Source organism: Carcharodon carcharias, chromosome 7 (genome assembly GCF_017639515.1).
Source record: "Carcharodon carcharias isolate sCarCar2 chromosome 7, sCarCar2.pri, whole genome shotgun sequence".
Lineage (NCBI taxonomy): Eukaryota > Metazoa > Chordata > Chondrichthyes > Lamniformes > Lamnidae > Carcharodon > Carcharodon carcharias.
In genome coordinates, this window is record NC_054473.1 from 9,659,363 (window position 1) to 9,684,234 (window position 24,872).

Below are 24,872 nucleotides of genomic sequence, written 5' to 3' on the forward strand. Positions count from 1 at the left end.
GTAAACAGCATTACAGTTCTCCACATTTAACTCCATTTGCCCCAGTTTTGCCCACTCACTTAGTTTAGCTCTGTCCATTTGTACCTTCCTGCTTCCATCTGCAAACTTATTGTGCCTCTTGGCTACATGTCATCTGCGAACCAGGAGACAGAGCTCTCTACTCCTTCATCTGAATCTCTGATAAGCATGGCGAAAAGCTGAGAGTGTAGTAGAAATCCCCGGGGAGCACCACATTTCAAACCCTCCCAATTAAAGGAGAAACTCTTTACCCCTACTCTTTGTCTTCTACCCCTCCACCAATTTCCAGAAAATGCTGTAAGGTTACCTCCAAATCCGTGTGCTTTTATTTCTGCTAATGATTTCCCGCACCTAACCTTATCAAATACCTTCCGGAAATTCTTATTGACGGCACCCACAGGCACATTCCCCTATCCAACACACGAGTGACCCCCTCCCCCCAAAAGATTCAAATCAATTAGTCAGGCGTGACTAATCCTTCACCAAACCATTGCGACTTTCTCTGATCAGCGCAAATTTCCCCAATTGTTCAGTCGCTTATGGAAAAAAAAATAGAAGAATTAAAGATACAGAGGAGGCCATTTGGCCCATCATGTCCATGCTGGCTGGCAGAAAGAGCCATCCAGCCAAGTCTCACTTTCCAGCATTTGGTCCATAGTCCTGTGGGTTATGGCACTTCAAGTGTATATCCTTGAAAAAGCCCCAGACATAAATCCTGTCCAACCACCGCCATCATTGACTTGGGTGTAAAAATGCTCCACAAAATGATTTCCCCCACAGCTGTGATGTCAGGCTCACAGGTTTGTAATCCGCTTATCGTTTGAAAGATCTCAATCAGATTACCCCTCGACCTTCCGCACTCTAGGGACTACAAATTATGTTTATGCAACATTTTAAGGATCACTAAGTGCCTGAGAAAAGCTCCGCTCAATCACACTGAGTGTGGAGATGGTGGATGCTGGGACCCAATGTGCAATCAAAAAGTCGTGGCATTCCAGGAACGGCATATTCTGATTGCAAAAACAGGCTAGCTGCAATCGCATTTTTAAAAAAAATCAATTTTTGGAAAGTAAACACATTTGGGATTTTATTTTCATAGAGGGTGCTTGGGAATAAATGAAGTATTGCGCCATATCATGTAGCATTCAGTTAATCCCCCTTGGGGACCTTTCAAGCTATTCAGGAAGGCCACTAAGAGGTAGCTCAAGCAAAGAAACACAGAGAATTAAAAAAGGATCTGTGCTTATCGTAATCTTGTTATTTTTAAAATAATTAACATTTAATTCTTTATAAATCAGTATATAAATTAAGAAAGAATTGGCAATTATTTCACAACCTCAGGACATGCCAAAGTGTTTTACAATCAATTAAACACTTTTTGAATTACAGTTATTATTATGGTGTAAGAAACGTGGCAATCAATTTTCACGCAGGAATATCCTACAAACAGCAAGATGAAACAACCAGATATAGTAACCTTTATTAGTGATGTTGCTTGAGGGGTAATTATTTGCAAAGACATCAGGGAGAATGCCCTTACCCTTCTTCAAAATAGTGGCTGTGGGATATTTAGACCCCAGCTGACAGGGTTGATTGGGCCTCCATTTAACATCTCATCAGAAAGATGGCACCTCCGACAGTGTAGCACTCCCTCAGTACTCCATTGGAGTGCCTGCTTAGGTGAAGTACTCAGGTGTCTGGAGTGGGAGTTGATCCCACAACCATCTGACTCAGGCAAGAATTTTAATAATTAAACTAAATTAAAGCCTTACAGCCGCTATCAAAACCTGTTCCTTCTTTCCTTCCCAAAACCTATATATTTCTATTCTTAACTAAAGTTAACAAAATATATGAGGCAAAGGCGGATATATAGAGCTAGGTCACAGATCATACATACATATCAACATACGAGCAAGGAGCAGGAGTAGGCCATTCAGCCCCTCGGGCCTGCTCTGCCATTTTATAAGATGATGGCTGATCTGATAATAACCTCAAATCTGTACCCCACCTACCCCCGATAACCTACCACCCCTTTGCTTACCAAGAATCTATCCACCTCCACCTTAAAAATATGCAAAGACTCTGCTTCCACCATCTTTTCAGGAAGAGAGTTCCAAAGAATCATGACCTTCTGAGTGAAAAATGTTTGCCTCATCTCAGTTTTAAATGGGCGACCCCTTATTTTTAAATAGTGACCCCTAGTTCTAGATGCTTCCACAAAAGGAAACATCCTCTCCATATCCACCCTGTCAAGTCTCAGGATCTTATGTATTTCATTCAAGTCTCATCTCACTCTTCTGAACTCCAGTGGATACAAGCCTAGTCTGTCCAACCTTTCCTTATAAGGCAACCCACCCATTCCGGGTAATAGTCTGGTAAACTTTCGCTGAACTGCTTCCAACGCATTTACGTTAACTGGGATCTTCCTGAATGGCAGAACAGGCTTGAGAGGAAACATGGTCTCCTTCTGTTCCTGTGTTTCCATTCCCTCAGTAGGTTATTTTGGGTACGTCTCAGCAAGTTGAATGGTTTCACCAAAGGAAAAACCAATGGGTTAAATTTTCCAGTCCTGCCCGCTGTGGGAATTGTCACGGGCAGGATGAAAGATTTGACAGACCAGCAAAAGGTCCGTTGACTTCAGATGGGATTTTTCGGCCCCGCGGCAGGCAGGACTGGAGAATCTCACCCAATCTTCCAGCAAAGTTTCATTTCTGTCAGTTTCTCCAGGTTCTTATGAAGTGCTCGGCCTTTGATATTGATTGACTTACCGTCAACTTCCAATGTTTAACCCACAGTGCCTGTGGGTTTAAACAAAACTCTTGGCGTGTTTATTGTACTTACATTGTGTTTATAAAGTTCTTCTGCAACCTTAAACTGTAATAACTGAGGATGTACACGTGATCGAAGTAAACAGCATATGAAAGCTTCATTCATAAAGTTTTAACATAATACAGTTCACATTTCTTGGTCTGAATATGTGGGTAACCACCACCTTTTGCGTTACATCATTCAACCTGTTTTTCCAACAGTTCACTTTTTCTGGAGCTGTCACCATTTGCAATCAGTTTCAGCATTGTTAGTTACAATAATATTAAATGCCTATGAATGTTTCTTTCATAAGCCATTTAGGGTTTGTTTCTATCATGTGCAATTCCAAATTTATCAAAGTTTAAAGTTACACCAGAACTTCATAAACACCCTGTCCTTTGATAATCCTGTGACTGTAACTATTGTAAATATAATTACTTTACATTCTGTAACCCACTTTTACTAAAAGCTCCATCCAGCCTCAGGTCACAGTATCGATGGCAGGTTCAAGTAACTTAAACACTAAATAAAGAATTGGTTTGAAAAAGTATCTCAGCATCCTCCCTCTTCCTCCTGGTACCATGCCCTAAGAGGTGCCCATGGATTTCCATTGGATTGGTCCATGATTCTGCTTGCCAAAATACTGCAATGGTTTGCCATTGCCTTCTGCAGTATGACTGACAAGGAAACTCTCCTGCTCTTACTGCCTGCCATCAGGCATATTGGAACGATTTACAGGCTGATCATCCAACTGTTTGGCCATGTTATGAAGGGATGTTCCAGAGCCATCAAGTCCTCAAGTGGGGCTTGGACTCGAAGTTTCTGGCCTAGAGGTAGGGATGCACCCACTGCACCACAAGATCTCCCCCATCTCAGCATCAGTGATGCATAATAAAACTTTGGCAGTAATTTATGGGTCTCTTGTCTTTCCTAACACACTTAGCCCAAAGGGTAAAGATTAAAATCCACACAAGGTGATTTCCATGTTTCATGTCCACCTTAGTCACTAAACTTTCAGCGTTCTTTTCCATTCCTGTTAATATTTCGTACTCAAGCCCAATTTTGGAGTATTGCATTCATATCTGGGCTTTGCAGCTCAGGAAGAATATTTTGACCTTGGAGGGGGTGAGGATATTGGGGGATGTGCAGCACAGATTTACCAAAATGATACCTGGGCCAAATGTGTTAAATTATGAGGACAGGCTGCATAGACTAGGCTTGTATTTCCTTGATTGTCGAACATTAAAGGGCGATCTAATTGAGGTGTTTAAGATGATTAAAGGATTTAATAGGGTAAATAAAAAGGAACTATTTTATTTGGTAGTGGGAATCCAACTCATGGGAGCATAGCCTTAAAATTAGAACTAGGCCATTCAGAGGTGATGGTAGGAAGCACTTCTTCACATAAAGAGTAATTGGAGGAGTGCTTCATTGGGTGTACCATCTACCAAATGAGACGATGAACCCTAGGTTTGGCTGGCTGTTCCAATGATTTAGATGACATTAATAAAATGGTAAAATATTTTGCAGTTATGTACATAAGAACATAAAAAAGTAGGAGTAGGCCATATGGCCCCCTGAAGTTTGCTCTGCCATTCAAAAAGATCATGTCTAATCTTCTATTCAATTCTACTTTCCAGCCCTAGCCCCATATCTCTTGATTCCCTTTGTCTTGAATATACTGAGCATCCACATCTCTCTGGGATAGAGAATTCCAAGGTTTCACAACGCTCTGAGTGAAAAGTTCTTTCCTAATCTCAATTGCAAATAATTCTGAGACTATGACCTTGGGGTTCTAGACTGTCCAGCCAAGGAAAGAGTTTTTAGCACCTTTAACTGAACAAAACGTCCCAAGGTGCTTCACCAAGCACAGGTGACTAAAAACTTGGTGAAAGAGGTAGAGCATCTTGAAAGTAGGACAGGTAGAGAGGCAGAGTTGTTTAGGGAGGGAATTCCAAAGCTTCGAGCCAAAGTATCTGAGGGCATGCCTGCCAATGGTCCAATTAAAACCGGGAATGCGCAAGAGATGAAAATTGGAGGAGCTCAGAAATCTCAGTGGGGAGGCATGTTGTAGGGCTGGAGGAGTTTACAGAGTTAAGAAGGGGCAAGGCCATGGAGGAATTTGAAAATGAGGGTAAGAATTTTAAACTTGAGGAGTTTATGGATAATGTTGGTCAGTGAGCATTGGGGCATGATGGATGAATAAGACTTGGTGCGAGTTAAGACATGGGCAGCAGAGTTTTGAATGCATTCAAGTTTATGGAGGGTGGACGGTCAGGAGAGTATTACAATATTCAAGTATAGAGATAAGGATGAGGGTTTCACGACAGATGAGATGAAATCAGGTGGAAATGGCAGATATTATAGAGGTGGAAGTAGGAATCATACACTGTTACAGGAGGCTATTCAGCTCCTCATGCCCATGCTGGATCATGGAAAGAGCTATCCAATTCATCCCATTCTTCCTGATCTTAATACACAGCTGTGCATTTTTCCTTTTTAAGTACTTATCCAATTCCAGTTTGAAAGTTACTAATGAACCTGCTTCCATCAACCTTTCTGACTGCTCATAACCACCAGCTGAATAAAATAACTACCCCTTCTCCTGCCTCTGGTCCTTCGATATACGTTATTGGTTTAGATTAGCTGTCACTTTTACTGCTGCAATAAGTCATTCCAAGTTTACGAGGTAACTCGCTATGTGAAGCTTTTTAGGTGATTAGGCACCGTACAAATCACCCATTTCTATTTATTACTAACTCTGAGTTGGTCCCAATTTGAAACCAGTACCTTAGTCCCTTAAATTTCGAACAAAAAAGCAATCTTACTTAGGAGACCCACACTGCAGACATAAGTCGGTGTCTGCCAGTTCTCATGTGCCACATGCCTCAGTGACTTAGCATTAAAAATAGATCCTGGACATCAACACCACTTCTGACAGCCTCTTCTAGGAAAATAATATAAGACTTTATTTACAGTGCAAACCTCCGAAAAAGGAATACGAAGCCTTTCAGTAATTAATTTAAATTAGGTAATAACCCACTCACCTCCAACACAACCCCCTTAATACCCTTCACAGGGCATCCAGAATGGTGGCAAGTGCAATTTGCAACAATCAGTCCAGGTACTGGATGAGGGGAGGTTCTGTATATTTATTGAGAGAGAGAGAGAAACAGCTGCTACCTAACTTTACAATATATTTTTCTTTTGAACACTTTAGAATTTTAATTCTTTACATGAGATGTTAAACATATTTTAATCCTGAAAACAATTGCGTCTTTTTCTTGTTTCAAACTCCTACTAACCTCTGCTAGGTATTTCATGGCACAGGCTCGTTATTTACTCCTTTGCCACATTTATCTTGGTCATAAGAAATGCCATCTAGTTTTACTGTCTTGCTATTGGTTTGTGGTGCCATCAATCAAATACACCAATATAATGCATCATGGGAGTTGTAGTTTTGGGTGTCATAGAATTATGGAATCACAGAATAGCTGTAGCACAGAAGGAGGCCATTTAGCCCATTGAGTCCATGCTGTCTCTCTGCAAGCACAGTTTAGCTCGTCCCGTTCCTGCCCTTTCACCTGCAAATTTATGCCCTTCAGGTGCTTATTTAATTTCCTTTAGAAAGCCATGATTGAATCTACCTCCAACACACTCTCAGTCCTGCAGTTTGACACTATGGACCCATGTGAATAATTATTATTATCATTGTGCCTTTTTCAACTGCACAAAAGCTTGGCGGACAGCCATTCCCTGGTTCATTCCCCATGGGCAGGATTTTTACCTCGTCAGGCGGTCACAGCGGGCAGTCCCTGGAGCAGTCGTGAAAACGACTGCCACCCATGATCGGACCCCCACCACAATTTCACGCTGGCTGGCCAATTAACAGCCAGCCAGTGTGAATCGTGTGCTGGGAGCCTCAGTGCTGCCTAGGTGGGAGGGGGGAAGAGGGCGAATGTGGAAGTTTGCACATGCGTGTGGGTGTGTGCACTGAAAGCTCCCTGAAGGCACAGAGCTGACTCAGGGAGCTGAAGGTTTTTAAAAACATAAATAAAGATCTTAAAAATGTTAAAAACGTGTCCCCTCTCCCACTCTGTCACATGAGCAGGGACATGTGACAAATGAGACATCAATATTTTTATTTTTAATTCCTGTTGGAAACCTCATCCCACCCATGAATAAGGTTTCATAAAAGATCCAGAAGCCGCTTGGCCTTTTTGCCCGCCTGCCAACTGAACAGTTGGACGGGCAGGGAAAAATCAGATTTAATGAATTGATTAAGGGCCTTAATAGGCCTCTTAATTGTCAGCTTGTGTGCTGCTGATTCTCACGCAAGCCCGCTGAGCGAAGTATCTCAAGAGTGCGCGATTACGTCAGGACACTTGCCTGATGACATCATGTACAAGTTTTCTCTCATTCAGGTCGGGCACACGTTTGTCTGACGAGAGAAAAATTCTACCCCATAGCAATGCCTTGACCAATCATAGTTGACTTGCCTGGCTCGAATTGGAACAAAAGCTCGGCAGTTAACTGTTCCCTGCTGCATTCTCCATGACAATGCCTTTACCAATCAGAGACAAATTGTCAACCAATTATTATGATTGATTTTATTCCTTATTATTATTATTAATAATAATAATAATAGATACAAAGCCACATTTTCCACTTTTGCTTCTAAATAGTAGACAATTTGGTAACTAAGCAGATATAACCACATAAGTAGGTCATTCATTCCCTCAAACTATTTCCCCTGCTCAGTTAGATCATGGCTGATCTGTATCTCTGAAGACTTGCCTTGGTTCCGTAGTCCTGAATATAGCCTAACAAAACTCTTTCAGTCTCAGCTTTGAAATATTCAATTAATTATTCTCCTTGGAGCAGAGGAGGTGAAGGGAAGACTGAATAGAGGTGTTCCGAATTGTGAAAGGTTTTAATAGAATGAGTAGGGCAAAACTGTTTTCTCTGGCGAGTAACGACGATTCAATGATTTAAAATAATTGGGAAAAGAGCTGGAAGGGAAATGAGAAGCATTGTTTTTCCACATGGAAGGTTGTTATGATGTGGAACACGCTACCTGAAAGGGAGGTGGGATCATATTCCATAGAAACTTTCAAAACACAGTTGGACAGGTACTTGAAGAGAAATAATTGCCAGGGTTATTTGGCAAAAGCTGGGTTGTGGGTCTGACTTGGACAGTTTCTTCAAAGAGCTGGCACTGGCATGATGGGCCAAATGGCATTTTTCTGTGATTCAATGACCCCAGCTTCAACAGTTATTTTTTGGCAGGGAGAGATTTCCACTCCCCTCTGTGTGAAGATGTGCTTCCTGGCATCACCCCTCAATGGCTGGGTCTAATTTAAAGGTTATGCCCCCTTGTTCTGGTCTTGCCCCACAATCTCCCCCGTCTCCTCCTTCCACTCCTTTAATCAACTTAAACAATTCAATTAGATCAATCACAACAGCTTATTTTCACACAGTAACTTTAACAAAATAAAGCTGCTTCAAAGGAACGTTATAAAATGAAATATGATACTGAGTCACATAAGGACGTATTAGGGCAGATTTGCAAGAGCTTGGTCAAAGCAGTCGGCTTTACGAACTGTCTTAACAGAGGAAAGCACGGTAGAGAGGTGGAGGGGTTTAGGGGGAGAATTCCAGAGCTTAGGACCCAGGTAACTGAAGGCATGGCCGCCAATAGCGGTGTGATTAAAATCTGGTTTGCTCAAGAAGCCAAAATGAGATGATACAGAGATCGTGGAGGGTTTGGGACTGGAGGAGGTGACAGAAACAGGGAGGGCGAGGCAATGGAGGGATTCAAAAACAAGGATGAGAATTTTGAAATCAAGTCCTTCTTTGATTCGATGTATGTCACAGCAAGCACAAGGGTAATAGGTGAAGGGGACTCAGTATGAACGGGGTAATAGGTGAAGGGGACTCGGTTTGAAAGGGGTAATAGGTGAAGGGGACTCGGTGTGAAAGGGGGTAATAGTTGAAGGGGACTCGGTTTGAAAGGGGGTAATAGGTGAAGGGGACTTGGTATGAAAAGGGGGTAATAGGACCTGGTGTGAATTTAGCCATAGGCAGTGGAGTTTTGGATGACCTCAAGCTTATGGAGGATAGAATGTGGGAGAGCAGTCAGGAGAGTGTTGGAATCGTCAGGAGGTTATCCCCTAACCTTCTATACCAGATGGAACACTAGTCTATGCAACTTGTCACCATTTAACCCATTTAACCCGAGTATCATTCCGGTGTATCTGCGCCGCACCACCTCTTCCTGAGGAAGGGTTGCAAGTCAAAGGCGAAGCCAAGGGTAGGGGTGGGTGAAGCGGCTTGACAGCACAGCCGGAGGGTCCTGGCGCCGAATTCAGAGTTCCCCCGTGTTCGGTGATTGTCTCGGGGTCCGTTACGTGTAATCATTTAAGGTCGGTGCTGGGTTCTGTTGCCATTTCAAACGTCCTCTCGGCGGCGTGTGCGGTACGGATGGACTGAAAAGGATGGGTCACCGTCCCACAGGGCGCAACAACTCCGCAGAGAGTCACTATTATGGCCACAAGGCTCATTTTTCTTACTGGTTCCAAACAAGCCCCCAAAACAAGCTGTAACTTCTAACTTGTTTTGTCTCTCCCCCCCACCTTTTCAATGATATGTGTGCCAGGTGTTGCTGTCCCTCTAAAAGGGCCCGTGTCATGCCCCAAGGTTCGGTCTACAAGGATGTTCCACATTTCATCAACGAAAATGGAAATTACATTTTCTGCAGATATTGGGAACCTAAAACACCGCCCAGGTTAGCTTTACCTTTATTGTTGGATGTTTGTAAGCAAAAGAGGCTTTTTGATCCTGGGCTCGCTCACTCACGCTCGGTTGTGGAGCAAGTTTTCCATATCATCTATTGTGCAGGTGCAACTGACCCTTATCAATTTCATATTCCACCCCCACCCCACCCCGCCCCGCCCCGCCCCATCCATCTCCTGTCTCTCTCTTTCCCCCCACCTACCTCCCTCTCCTCCCAGTTTAAAGAGGGAGGACTGGGTTGCAGGGACTGAAATTGATCAGGCTGGAGAGTGACATTCTCGGGTATCAGGCGATGTTACAAATCCTCACAAGAGGCTGTGTGTGTGAATGTGTGTGTGTGTGTTTGTGAATGTGTCTGTGTGTGTGTGTGAATGTGTGTGTGTGTGTGTTTGTGAATGTGTGTGTGTGTGTTTGTGAATGTGTGTGTGTGTGTGAATGTGTGTGTGTGTGTGTTTGTGAATGTGTGTGTGTGTGTGAATGTGTGTGTGTGAATGTGTGTGTGTGTGTGTCTGTGTGTTTGTGAATTTTGTGTGTGTGTTTGTGAATGTGTGTCTGTGTGTGTGTGTGTGTGTCTGTGTGTGTGTGTGTAATCTTGGTTAAACCGTCTGCTTTTAATTAAACACAGGTTAGACAAACACAAGTGCCCAGCCATTCGGGGGTGTGACTTTTTCAATTATTATTATTTTTTTTTTTGGATCAGGAATTTCCTGGCTGACTTTTGTTTGCGCGCGTTTGGGATTTTTCCATCTCTATTATAAGCTGAGAATGTCCGGCAGGCAAATCCTGTTTATCCGGTTAAGGATGCAGGGATCGAACACAAACCTCATCGTACCCCAAGCGGAACACGGTGGGATAGTCAGTAAGCAGGTACAATCAGTACAGTCAGATATTGAACGTCATTTACCCTTAATGTCACCAATGTCACCTTCAACACCTCTTTGTCCTTTTGTCTATGACATCTTTTGGTTTCTCCACCTATCACTGGCCCTCTATCCAGCTCTACCTGTCCCACCCCCGCCTTAAACCTCTTTTCTATTTTTACTTAGTTCTGTTGAAGTCATACAGACTCGAAACGTTAACTGTGTTCCTCTCCGCAGATGCTGTCAGACCTGCTGAGTTTTTCCAGGTAGTTTTGTTTTTGTTTTAGCGTTTAGATAGCGCCTTTCACCTCCTCAGGCCCTCCCAAAGCCGTCTGACAACCAACGAAGTACTTTTCAAGCCTCAATAATGTAGACAGAGGTGTATCTTAGGAGACAGGGATAGGGTGTAGAGGTGTTCATCATTATGGGGTTGGGTGATTGATTGAGCAGATAGAGAGGAACTGTTTCCACTGGTGGGGGTGGTGGGGGTGTCAGTAGCCAGAGGACACAGATAGAAGGCAACCAGTGAAAGAAGCAGCTTGATGTGGGTATTTATTTCTTCATGTGGTGAGTCGCTGTGATCTGGAATGTGCTGCCTGAAAGAGTGGACGATGCAGATTGAATAGTAACTCTCAAAAGGGAATTGAATAAATACATGCATGAATTTATTTTTAAGGCAATGGGGGAAAGAAGGAGATTGGGTGGCTTGTTCAAAGAGCCAGAGCAGGCACGGTGGGCTAAAGGACATTCTTCTGTGCTGGATGTGTATGCACTCTCTGGCAACCATCACTGGGAGTGGGAATTGTTAGATATGCCTCCCCCTGCATAACCAAATGATGTTCCAGCCAATTGAATTTCCAACAGGATGCAAACACCTCATTGAACACAAACTGGGGGACTGAAGCTAGCGCCTGGTTGATTTGTGTGGCTTAGGGCCCAGCGATGTGCTTAACAACCGAGTAATCCAGACTGACTGGCAATGACTGTTCTTAACATTGGTGAATCAAGGAAGAAAGGACCTGCAATTCTACAGTGCCTTTCACAGCCACAGGATGTCCCGAGTCCTTTCGAGCTGATGAAGAGCAGTTACTGTTCCAAAGCAGCAAACAAGGCAATTCATTTGCACATAATCATCAGGCAATCTGACATCATTAAGGAAATGCTGGAATCTATTACTATGGCGATGTTACCAAGACACTTAGAAAACCATAATATATAATTAGCCAGACTCAACATGGTTTTATGAAAGCAAAATGGTGTCTGACAAATTTATCAGTTTTTTTGACGAAGTAACTAACAGGGTAGACAAAAGTGAACCAGTGGATGTTGCATATTTGGGTTTCCAAAAGGCTTTTGACCAGGTGTCACATAAAAGATTATTACACAGAACAAGAGGCGCAAGGGTTTGGGATTAATATATTGGCATGGATAGAGGATTGGTTAACGGATTGTAAGGAGGGAGTAGGGATAAATGGTACATTTTCAAGTTGGCAGACTGTAATTATGGGATGTTGCAAGGATCAGTGCTGGAACTTCAGCTACTTACAATTTATATTAATGACATAAATTAAGTTACAGAGAGTGTTGTCTTCAGGTTTGCTGATGAGTGCTAGGTGGAAATGTAAACTGTGAGGAGGACACAAAGAGGCTGGAAAGGGTTAAATGAGTGGACAATAAGGCGACAGATGAAGTACAATGTGGGGAAATGTGAGGTTATTTACTTTGATAGGAAGACTAGAAAGGCAGCATTCTTTTTTAAATGGTGAGAAATTTTAAAATGTTGACAGTCAGAGGGACTTGGGTGTCCTCTTACTAAGAACACACAAAGTTAGTATGCCTCCCATCCTAGGGGCAGAATTTTATCTTCATCGTGCTAACAAGGTCAAGTCTAATATGACACGCGATGATTTGGGCGTGCGTCCCGATGTCATCGTGCACTTGCATGATATTTCGTTCGTCGGGCGCACACTGGATTTGGCTGCGCGCCCACCGATAATTGTACGGCCTATTAAGGCCATTAACGAGCTGATTAGAATCAAATTAATGCTGCCCGTCCAACCATGTGGCTGGCAAGCAGGCGAAAAGGACAAGTGGCCTTTACATTTTTTAGGACACCTTATCCATGAGTGGGCTGAGGTTTCCTAAAGCGAATAAACATGACTGAAAACTTTATTTTTGAATTTAAAAAAAGCCCTGTGCCTCAGGATGATCGAAGCACTCTTCCACACGCATGTGTGAACTGCATGCCGGGCCCACTCTCCCTCCTCCCCCCCCATCCGCACGGGTAGAGCTGAGCGCTGCCGCTCACGATCCACACAGGGTAGGCCTTAATTGGCCCACCTGCGTGAAATCGCGGAGCGGAGCCGATCACGGGTGGCGGTCAGCTTCCCAACCACCCCAGCCCGCTCCCACCGAGCCCGCCCAACGAGAGAAAAGTTCTGGCCCATGAGATGATGGTTTGCCCTGTGGTGGTCAGCTCTGTGTTAAGCATCGCCTGGTGTGTCTCGGGGGCCCCACTCTGGCATGGCAGTCTCTGCCGCATTTGCTGCGGAGGAACTCCGTGGGCTAGGCAGGTGCACGGTTCACCGGCCTCTGTTTTCCCTGGGACCGCTTCTCGGCCAGCTGAGCTTATCGCTTCTGCTCACCTCTTGCAATGCCCTTCCAAACAGTCAGCCTCCAGGGGTCACAACCATCAGCAGCCTCCTAGCTGTCAATGTCAATGTGCGCCATCTTCATATCTCGCTTGCAGGTCTCCTAGTTGAGGAGGTATGGACATCCAGGAAGTCAGGATCCAGTGGCCAGTTCACCCTACAGAAGGTCTTTGGGCTTACGGCTTACATCCATCCAATGAACATGGATGAGCCAGTGCTGACATTGTTGGCTTAGCAATGAGCGTGCGCTGAGTTAGTGACCTTGTTCTGCCAAGAGATGTCTGAGACAGCAAAGGTGGAAACTGTTCAGCCTTTTCTCCTACCTAGCGTATGCTGTCCAGGTCTTACCACTGTAGAGGAGTGCGCTGAGAATGCTGGCTTGGTAGATTCACGGTTTGGTGGTTCTCAGTCAGGTTGCAGTTGTCCCATACTCACTCGGTCCTGGTTTCCATTCCCGTTTTGCCATTAGCTCCTTGCTTCTGTCTGTTCAGCTGCGGTTCAGTTGGTAGACTCAAGTTAGCAGGGTCGGGGTTCAATTTCCTATTCTAGGGCTTGAGCACAAAATCAAGGCTGAGACTCCAATGTAGTACTGAAGGAGTGCTGCACTGTTAGAGGTATCGTCTTTCAGACGAGATGTTAAACCAAGACCCCATCTCCCTGTTCAGGGATATAAAAGATCCCAAGGCACTATTTCAAACAAGAGCAAGGAAGTTATCCCCAGTGTCATAGCCAATATTTATGCCCCAATTAACATTATAGAAACAGATTATATGGTCATTATCATATTCTGTTTACTGCTGAATAAAGAGACATTCTGCCAAAGTTTTTGATCTTGCACTCATCAGGGCAGATGCAAGAATGCCAACTTTCAAAGAGAGCAACAATTTATACTGTATGAGAAAAGGGTGCTGATTGGTTGGCAAGTTGACACTCATTGGTCAAGGTGTTGCAATGAAGAATGCACCAGGGAACCATTGTTCCCCGTGCTCTTGTTTAATTCAAAATGATGCAATGCCTGGACACGTTCCTTTTGCTTGCAGAGGACAATTGCCTGCACATGAATACATGTAGCTTCCAGCACCCTTTTCCCATGCAGTATAAATCGTTGCTCCCTTTGAAATTTGGTATTCTTGCATCTGTCCTGATGAGTGCAAGATGAAAAGCTTCGACAGCAACATTCAACAATACACAGGGCTGTAACTTCCGAGCACCCCAGCAGCACATTTGGGAAATATCCCAAAAATGCACTGGGGAATTCCCATTGTAAGGTCCCAGATAAGGTTTGCACAGCAATTGCCCAGAAATGCAAACTTCCCCTGGGCAATTTCACTGCACTGGGAACCATCCAAAAATGCAATTTAAATCACAAACTTTGGCTGGCTCCCATTGGGCTACATCAATACTTACCAAGAAAAAGTTAGAAGGATTAAAATGACTTCTAACATCTGGGTAACTACTGTACAGATCCAGATCAACCCCCAAAAACGACTTCCCCCACATCCCTGACTCCCAAGGGGATTAGACCCACTCACCTCGACTACCTCCCACCCTCACAGGACTCACCCCCGATCCCTCAGGGTACGCCCTACAAACCCCTAATACTCACCCCCACCATGAGATTCCCCCCACTACCACAGGGACATTACCCCCACCACCAGGCCTAACCTGACCTGCGACCCGACCCCCCCCCACCTTTACGCCCGACCCAAGACCCAACCTCCCCCCACCCCACCAAGGCCCAAGACCAAACCCTGACCCCAAGGCCTTTGACCTGACCCCCACACCCCCCCCCGAGGCCTGACCCATCCCTGAGGCTTGGGACCTGACCTCCACCCCCAAGGCTTGATCTCACCTTGAAGTGCAAGATCCCCCCTCCAAAGCCCAACCCAATGCCCCCCCAAGACCCGACACCCCAAGATCTGACTCCCCAGAGATCTGACCCCCACTCCCGAGACCCAACCCCACCTCCCCAAGGCCCAAGACCCTCCCCCAAGGCCTGGATCTCGCTCGGCCTGAATCAGACAATTCAGTGTATTACAGTGTACATTACAGTGGTGTAATGGTGTAAAAGCACTTCATTAGCTGTAAAGTGCTTGAGATGTCCAGTGGTGGTGAAATGTGCTATATAAATGCAAGAAGGCTTTCTTTTCTTTTTTATTCTATCTGTTTTTTCTTTCTCCCTCTCTTTCCCTCTATTCCTGTTTCTCTAAATCATTGAGTTTCTAACTCATTGGCGATTTTCGCTCTTGTGTTTCTGTCCCCAATTGAGGGTAAATTATAGGCCCAGGGCGCCAAGCCCGATGTCGGGCTGAATTCTGGGTTGGAAACCCAGAGGTGGTCATGGTGGGACACCGGAGGAAACTTTCGAGGAGGCGGCCAATTACGAGGCCATTTCCAGGATCTTTGACCAATTAAGGAGATTGGGCAGACTTGGAAATCTGGAGGGCCAGTGGGAGAACCCGAGGCACCGGGCGGAAGGCAGCCCCAACAGGAGAGGTGGGTGCTGCTGCTGTAGGTGGGAGACTGCGAGGGCACCCACAAAATGGAGGCACCCACTGAAGACTTGTAAATGATACAAAATATACCATGGTCACAGCTGCCAAGCTATCATGGCGGAGATGGAACCTCTCTCCAGGATGCTCGTATGACCGTGGTCCTCAGAGCCCAATGGATCCATGCTGGGCTGCTTTGCAGGATGCGCCTCTGGCCTGCCCACCCCAGGGGGCTGCAACAGTGCCATCCAGAAACTGCAGCCATGTCGAGGAGTCTGAAAAATCCAGACAGCATGTGCGGAGTGCCCTCAACCCAGAATTTGATTATCCTCATTGACTACCTGCCGCTGGCAGACGGGTCATTGTTAATGCCTAACTCCCCCACTGCTCCCCCCGATGCCCATCTCCCCACCCCCCACCCCCAAGAAGCCATCACCCTGTTAGTAGGCTGGTGCTGGGAGCATGCCACCAGACTGGCATGCTGGGTGGCAGGGAAGAGTTGTCAGCATGCCCACTCCCAAATCTGCTTCCACTTCTGGGTGAAAATTTTCCCCTTGCTGTCTCTCGGGTTTCCCAAATATGCAGATGTGTCTTTCTCTCATGCTCAGCTTCTCTCTCTCTCTTTCTGTCTCTCCTGTGTCTCTCACGTTTCACTGCTATGCGAGTATCTTTCTCTCCTCTCATGGTCTTTTCCCTCTCTCGGCCTCCTGATTTTTCTCTGTTTATTGTGCGCGTCTCCATCTCTGCTTCCTCATCTTTGCCTCTTTCTCCGCATTGCTCTGTCCATCTGGCCCTCTGTCTGTTTTTCCTGCTTGAGTTCCCTCCCTCTGCCTTTTTCCTCCTTCCCTAGATCTCTGACTCGTCAGCCTTAAAACTGGGGAGGGGTTTCAGTTTGGGATTTGCTGTCGTTCCACTCCCACCTCAAATTAAGCAAGAATCAGACTGAGTGTTTTTGGCAGCATTTATAGTGATGTTATTATTAATTCTCATTGAAAAGAAATCTTTCTAATTCACTGCAGGTTGCTTCACATTTCATCAGGGGAGTGGTGGGATAGTGGTATTGTTGCTTGTCTGGTATTCCAGTGACCCATGCCTAATCCTCTGGGAACCTGGGTTCAAATCCCAATGCAGGTGGTGAAATTTGAATGCAATATAAAAAAAAAAATCTGATGATATAATGATTGTTGTAGAAACCCACACTTTAGGGAAGGAAATCTGCTATCCTTACCTGGTCTGACTCATCAAGGGTAATAAGGATGGGCAATAAATGCTAGCCTAGTCAGTGATGCCCACATCCCATGAATGGATTAAAAAAAACACTCCTCCATATGTAACTGCTCAGCTTCACCTTCCACAATGTTAATCTCAACTCCTGTCCCCACACTGAAAACCTCCTTAACCTTCATCCTAACCTGCAATGAATTAGGAAGATTGTTGCTCACATACGCCATCTTATCAGCAGAGAAACATTGGATCAAATGGCAGAACCGGCCGAATGGCCTAACTTCCGGTCTTATGGATCGCATGAGCTTGAAATAGTGCACGATGACTTTGGGTGAGCATCCCGACACCATCGCACACTCGTGTGATATTTAGGTTGGCAGGCACAGGAGTCAGTGCCTGGCGACAATTAAGGGGGCTGTTGAGCCCGTTGACTGACTAGAATTTTCTGCTGCCCCTCCAACCATTTGGTTGGCGGGCAGGCAAAAAAGGCCAAGCGGCCCTTGCATCCCATGGATGGGATGAGGTTCCGTTCAGCGATTAAAGACAAATAAAAGGTGCCAACGCTTGTATTTAACTTGCCCCTGCTCATGTGGCAGAGTCACGTGAAGGGACATCATTTCATTATTTTTAATGCCTTTATTTTTTTTTGTTTTAAAGGTCTTCAGTTTTTAACTGCGTGCACTCACACGCAGGGAGTGAACCTCCCCGTTCGTCCTCCTCCCGCCCCTCCAGCCTGGCAACACTGCAGTGCACGATTCACGCTGGTTTTGGCTGTGAATTGGCCAACCAGCGTGCAATCGCGGGACAGGGCCCGCTCGCAGGCGGGTGGTCGGCTTCCTGACGGCTCCCAGGTCTGCCCGCCAAGCCCAGCCCCAAAATCCTGGCCGATTAGCCCACGAATTCAATCGAATGTTTCCCTGCCCGTCCAACCTTAGGGTTGGCGGGTGGGAGCCTAGGCCTAGCGGCCTTTGGCTTTTTGAGGAAGCCTCATCCATGGGGGGGGGTGGGATGACGCTTCCAATGTGCATTAAAAATAAGATAAAAAATGCTTAAATCTCATTTCTGACATGCCCCTGCTCATGTGACAGGGTCAACGTGAGGGGACACGCTTTCCTTAATTTCGCCCTCTTTAATTTTCGTGTTAAAAATCTGCAGCTCCCCAAGGCAGCTCTGTGCCTTCAGGGAGCTTTCACTGAGTGCGCACACCCACGCACCTGCGCTGACTTCGGCTCTCCCCCTCCCCTTCCTCATTGCAGCGCCTGATTGGCCAGCCAGCGTGAAATCGCGGGCGGGCCCCGATCGCGGGCGCTGGGCTGGACTGTTGCGCGGCTGCTCCCATGTCTGCCAGCTGCACACACCCGACGAGGGGTAAATCCTCCCCACCGTGAAACATCATCTCTTTCGTGCACCTTGCTACAAGGTATATTTTGGACTGCGTCTAAGAGAGGCTTTACAACGGTCCTGTGTATATTATCAGCCAACGTGTGGCAGAGGCTTGAGCACAAAATCCAGGCTGACACTCCCAGTGCAGTACTGAGTGAGTGCTGCAGTGTCGGAGGTGCTGTCTCTCAGATGAGACCATTAAACCGTGGCCCCGCTTGCTCTCTCAGGTGGGTGTAAATGTCCCATGGCCACAATTTTGAAGAAGAATAGGCAAGATCTCCCCTGTGTCCTGGTTAATATTTGTCCCTCAACCAGCATCACTAAGAAATTGTGTGATCCTTTATCACATTCCTGTTTGTGGGATCCTGCTGTGCGCAAATTAGCTGCTGGGTTTCCTAAGTTACATGACTGACCAGACTTCAAAAATATTTTACTGGCTGTGAAGCACTTTGGGACATCCTGATGGCGCTATAGAAATGCAAATACTTTCTATATTGTACACTACAAACATTGTAAAACACTCAGCATTAGATTGTACTCGTTTGTTCAGTAAACTGCATTAAACACCACCCTTAACAACTGGGATGGCAGCCAAATCAAGCAGCTCTATTGTTTCCTGCCCCTCCTTTTCTCTGCCAAGTTTAGTCCGTTTCTCTCCTTCTCCCTTTCTTCACTGAAGCCATTAATTCTTTGCTGAGATGTGGCTCCCAGGGACTCAGCACCCTGCAGTTGCCCAACTGACCTTTCCAGATTGAGACAAGTCTGCTTGACCCTCACCCAACACGTCCAACTGATGGACCAGGGCAGTAAACCGGAGCAGGGAGACCTGGTAGATTTTCCCCCTCCCTATCCCAGGGACTGGGAGACCAAGGCAACAGTTCTCACTCAGCACAGACTTTTTTTTATTCATTCACAGGATGTGGGTGTCGCTGGCTGGGCCAACATTTATTGCCCATCCCTAATTGCCCTTGAGAAGGTGCTGGTGAGCTGCCTTCTTGAACCACTGCAGTCCATGTGGTGTAGGTACACCCACAGAGCTGTTAGGAAGGGAGTTCCAGGATTTTGACCCAGCGACAGTGAATGAACGGTGATATATTTCCAAGTCAAGATGGTGAGTGGCCTGGAGAAGAATTTCCAGGTGGTGGTGTTCCCATCTATCTGCTGCCCTTGTCCTTCTAGATGGTAGTGGTCGTGGGTTTTGAAGGTGTTGTCGAAGGAGCCTTAGTGAATTCCTGCAGTGCATCTTGTACCACGCGTCGGTGGTGGAGGGAGTGAATATTTATGGACGGGGTGCCAACAAGTGGGCTGCGTTGTCCTGGATGGTGTCGAGCTTCTTAAGTGTTATTGGAGCTGCACTCATCCAGGCAAGTGGAGAATATTCCATCACACTCCTGACTTGTGCTTTGTAGATGGTGGACAGGCTTTGGGGAGTCACGAGGTGAGTTACTCACTGCAGGATTCCTGCCTCTGACCTGCCCTTGTAGCTACAATATTTATATGGCTGGTCCAGTTCAGCTTCTGGTCAATGGTAATCCCCAGGATGTTGATAGTGGGGGATTCAGTGATGGTAATGCCATTGAATGTCAAGGGGCGATGGTTAGGTTCTCTCTCGTTGGAGATGGTCATTGCCTGGCACTTGTGTGGTGCGAATGTTACTTGCCACTTGTCAGCCCAAGCCTGGATATTGTCCAGGTCTTGCTGCATTTGGACATGGACTGCTTCAGTATCTGAGGAGTTGCGAATGGTGCTGAACATTGTGCAAACATCAGCGAACATCCCCACTTCTGATCTTACAATGGAAGGAAGGTCATTGATGAAGCAGCTGAAGATGGTTGGGCTGACGACACCACCCTGAGGAACTCCTGCACTGATGTCCTGGAACTGAGATGACTGACCTCCAACAACCACAACCATCTTCCTTTGTGCTAGGTATGACTGGGGATCTGGATCGCTCAGTTATTCACTCCTATAACCTTGAGGGGAGGGGGATGACGGTAAAGGTAGAGAGGAGAGGAACTGGAGGAGAGAAGCTAGAGCCAGTGAATTCTACTGGATTCCAAATACTAAGGGAGCATAACTTATTTATCTATTTTAACAACGGGTAATAGTAAAAATATAAAAGATGATCCCCCAACTTTGCTTCATGTCTACAATTCGCTGACATTAAGAAACAGAGGAAAATATTTCCCAGTGTCAAAAAAAGCATTGCATCCGAGCGCACCAGCAGTCTCATAATGATAGCTGAACATCCTCACTGGCCCTGAAAGAGTAATTTTATGTTTGATGAATGTTAAGTTTCTCCATTACAACAAGAAATTCCACATTTTTAAAACAGTAAAAAAATTAAAGCTTGTTTTTAATATTTTTATTTTTACTTGTATCCCATGCATTTTTCTATCTGTAAAATTTGAATATTAAAGTAGGGGTCCTGTGGTTTTTACTTCCTGGTTTGCTGTCTGTGAGAATTCTTCAATGTGATTGACTGCTTTCTCTGCTTGGTGACCTCACTACTGCTGCATGCCTGGAGAACCCCATGACTTAGTGTCAGATGTAAACTTACCTCTTGAAAGAGGAAACCTGTGCCGCAGGGATCGCAGCTTTCATTGAGGTCAGCATCTCTGCTTCACCCAAGCCAACGCAAAACCAGGGCCATTGGGTTTTATTACGTCTTGCCTAACATTGAAATTGATGCTTATTGTTCCATTGCTGAATTCTTCATTTATCCAAATCTTCCAGGGCTTTAGTGATGATAATACATGGTGCAGGCGAACACAGTGGCCGCTACCTAGGAATCGCTTCGATGTTCACAAAGCACTCCCTGTTCGTATTTTCACATGATCACAGTGAGTACCTTATGTCGGCTCTTAACCCCGACACGACTATCCATCAGCAAGGTGTTTATATGTGGCACCATCTTTTGGTGGCTACTGAATGAAGGGATTTTGGGAGACAGTGGGAAAGTGGAACTGAGGCAGAAGAAAAGCCATGATTTTATTGAGCGGTAGAGCTGCCTCGAGGGGCCAAGTGGCCTCCTCCTGCTCCTATTTCTTATGTTCTTAAAACATGAACTCGTGCTTTCATAAAAACATCACTCACTGAAGATACTTCAGCAACACAGGAGCAAGAGTAGGGCCATCCCATCGAGCCTGCTCTGCCATTATTAACCACGACATCTCTATCTTTTTAATCCAAATTGATTGCATTCCCTCTCCTCCTTCCCCCATTCCTTCCTTTCTGAGGAAGCATTTATCTCCCATTCAAGCATGTCAATTCACTTTAGGTCTAAGGACTTCTGGGCCTGTGTGCTGCACATCCTCAAAATCCTTTGTGTAAAGAGGTATTACCTGCAGCTGATTTTAACCAACCAAAAAGAGTTTCAGGGTGCACTCGTTTTTAATCATTGATAATCCTCAACCAAGAGCACAAGATGCTCACGGCGGATGCAAACAGTAGAGAGGAGAAAAACACGGAACAGGAAATTAGGGTAATTAAAAACCTGTGGATTGCTGGAGGAAGAGAGGGCAGAGGGAGGTGAGGGACGTGATGGGCAAGAAAGATTTGGGGTAGAAAATGGAGCAATTGCTCTTGATTTCAACCCATTCAGGATTCCGAAAGGACAAAGGAAGGATAAAATAAATAGGAACGAGAGAAAGAAAATAAGCAAATAACATCCCGAGGACCCTCCAAAGAAAATCACAACTGCTTAATTACTTTGGAAGTTTAATTGCTGTTGCTGTAGGCGGACAATTCACAGACTCTACGATCCCCCAAGCAGCAAATGAGATGAATCACCAGTTAAGCTGTTTCCAGTGGTATCGGCTGAGGGAGGAGTGTCGGCCCATACACTGGGAAACCTCCTTGCTCAACTTTGAGTTGGACCATGGGATCTTTTTCACGCCTGAGCAGGCAGGGCCTTGGGTTTGGTTTCTCATCTCCAACAATGCTGCACCTCTTCAGCGCTGCACTGACATGTGCTGAAGCCCTGAGTGGGTCTCAACTTTGATCCAAAGGTGAGAGTCTCGTCAACTGAGGCAAGATGATTCCCAGAGAGTGTCAGGGAGCACCTTTGGAGCTTGGGAGAACTAGGAGGACAGGGCAGAGCAGAAGTGACTTGAGTGAAACAGGGAAGGTGTATGGAGTTCCCAAAGGCTCTACGGTATTCTTTATCCCTTTTCTGTTCTTCAGTCTCTTCACCAAAAAGCCAGGCAAACAAATTGATCACAGGTAGTTGGAGGTGCAAAAAGGAAGCCTAGGGATGCATCTCCTTCATGACCATTCCTCCGACTCCCCACAGAGTCAGGACATTAGACTCGTAACTCAAGCACCGATCCTCACAGAGCCCACCTTGTTGATCATGGTTGAACGCCGGCTGCGCTGTCTAATGGAGTGTTAAATCGGCACCAAGTGGTGGAAGGGTAAAACAGACAAGGTATAAAACAGGCGTCCAAAACCAGCCCTTTCCCCAGATCCCACTGGGCAGGTTTGCTTAAACTTGCTGGATTGGCGCTTGGAGGATTGTGAGAACCATTTTACGATGCACAAATCAGTTCTACCACTTGTGGACCCTTGACTTCAGCGTGTTTTTTAACATCACGTTATACTGTGTTCCCTCCAGGCAATGTGTAATTAAATTAGAAATCCATTCATTAAGTACACTGTTACACTCCATCAGGGTACGGGGGGAATTCCCCTGCTCCCCCTCCCTCACTGATGCCTCACAAATGGACTTCAAACATCGAAGCAGGATATGTGCTCACAAGAGCAGGTTGGGGTAAATCATTGATGAGGCTCAGGCCTGTGGGAGAGGGCAAACAGCCGGGAGAGTCTCAGAGTACCTGAACCACCTGTGAGGAGCATTGACTGCATGGCAGTGGAGGCCAGATGAGGTACAACAAGCCCCAGTGTCAAGGTGTCAGCCTTGCATAGCATCGAGGCGCTAATTACTCAAAACCAGCTCCGCTGATCAGGGCATGTCGTTCGCATGCTCAGACTCCCGAACAAACTACTCTACTCAGAATTCAGTCACGGCAGGAATGTGGGAAACATTTCAGGGATGTCCTGAAAGCAAACCTGAAGAGGTCAAACATTCCCACTGATTCATGGGAGCCCCTGGCTTGTGACCCACCAAAATTGAGAAGGACTTGGGAAGGAACTGAACACATCTAGAGATTTCATCGAGAATGTGCAGAGGCGAAGTCGAGGCATCAGAGGCAGTGCACAAACCTCCCAACAACCCATCTACCCAACCCTCCAAGGTCTACCTGCCCCACATGTAGCAGGGTCTGCAGATCGTACATTGGACTTACCAGCCATCTCAGAACCCATCAGACCAGAGTGGAATCAGGTCACCCTCAATCCTGAGGGTCTATTGAAGAAGAAGAAGATATAAATGCTAGTTCTTGCTTTCTTTATGAAATGCTTGGACACAACATTTCATTTCTAAGCCTTGTGCCAAAACACAGTATGAAGTCAGAGCCTAGTTTTACTTTCCATGGTTACAATGTTAAGTTAGATTTAATGAACAATTATGCAGGTATCCCATGCCACCAAGCCCTCCTGAATATCTAACCAATGTTAGAATGTGGAACTTTCTACCACAGGGAGTGATTGAGGTAAAAAGTATGGGTGAGTTGAGGGAAAAGATCAGCCATCATCTTATTAAATGGTGAAGCAGGCTCACTGAGTTCCAAGAACTACTCCTGCTCCTATTTCTTATGTTCTTAAGTATTTAAGGGGAAGCTAGGTAAATGCGTGAGGATGAAAGGAATAGGAGGATATGTTGATGGGATTAGATGAAGATGGGTGTGGAAGGTGGCTTGTGTGGACCATAACCTCTGGCGTCGATTTGCTGGATCAAAAGGCCTGTTCCTGTGTGAATGCTTTGCAATACTTTGTTGATTCATTGAGTTTTCCCATGTTTCCAAATCATGCAGTGAAACTTTATGGAGAGATGGCATTAAGCCTCTTTCACCCATCTCCCTGCGCTTGCTGACTCACGTTGGCTCCCTCCCAACAAGTTTTAAATTCATTCATGGGATGTGGGCATCGCTGGCTGGGCCAGCATTTATTGCCCGTTCCTAGTTGCCCTTGAGAAGGTGGTGGGTGAGCTGCCTTATTGAATCGCTGCAGTCCATGTGGTGTAGGTACACCCACAGTGCTGTAAGGGAGGGAGTTCCAGAACTTCACCCCAGCGACAGCAGCAATATAGTTCCAAGTCAGGATATGTGTGACTTGAAGGAAACTTGCTGGTGGTGGTGTTCCCATGTGTCTGCTGCCCTTGTCCTTCTAGGGGCTAGAGGTTGCAGGTTTGGAAGGTGCTGTCGAAAGAGCCTTGGTGAGTTGCTGCAGTGCATTTTGTAGACCGTATACATGCCTACTACTGTGCATCTGTGGTCTTTTATATTTATTCATGGAATGTGGGCATCACTGGCTAAGCCAGCACTTATTGCCCATCCTTAATTGCCCTTGAGAGGGTGGTTGTGAGTTGCCTTCTTGAATCGCTGTAGTCCATGTGGTGGAGGGAGTGAACGTTTGTGGATGGGGTACGAATCAAGCGGGCTGCTTTGCCCTGGATGGTGTCGAGCTTCTTGAGTGTTGTGGGAGCTGCACTCATCCAGGCAAGTGGAGAATGTTCCATCAGA

The 24,872-nt window shown here is 45.8% G+C and overlaps 1 protein-coding gene across 1 annotated transcript in view; it reads left to right on the plus strand.

Moving 5' to 3' along the window:
- Positions 1 to 8,633: 8,633 nt before the first annotated feature.
- The window catches only part of LOC121279738 (monoglyceride lipase-like), a 67,025-nt gene continuing 50,786 nt past the window's right edge, over positions 8,634 to 24,872 (plus strand). Inside the window, exons 1-3 of the mRNA XM_041190999.1 lie at positions 8,634 to 8,692; positions 9,506 to 9,613; positions 20,968 to 21,074. Coding sequence (XP_041046933.1) covers positions 8,634 to 8,692; positions 9,506 to 9,613; positions 20,968 to 21,074 — 274 coding nt within the window. The remainder of the gene's footprint in view (positions 8,693 to 9,505; positions 9,614 to 20,967; positions 21,075 to 24,872) is intronic.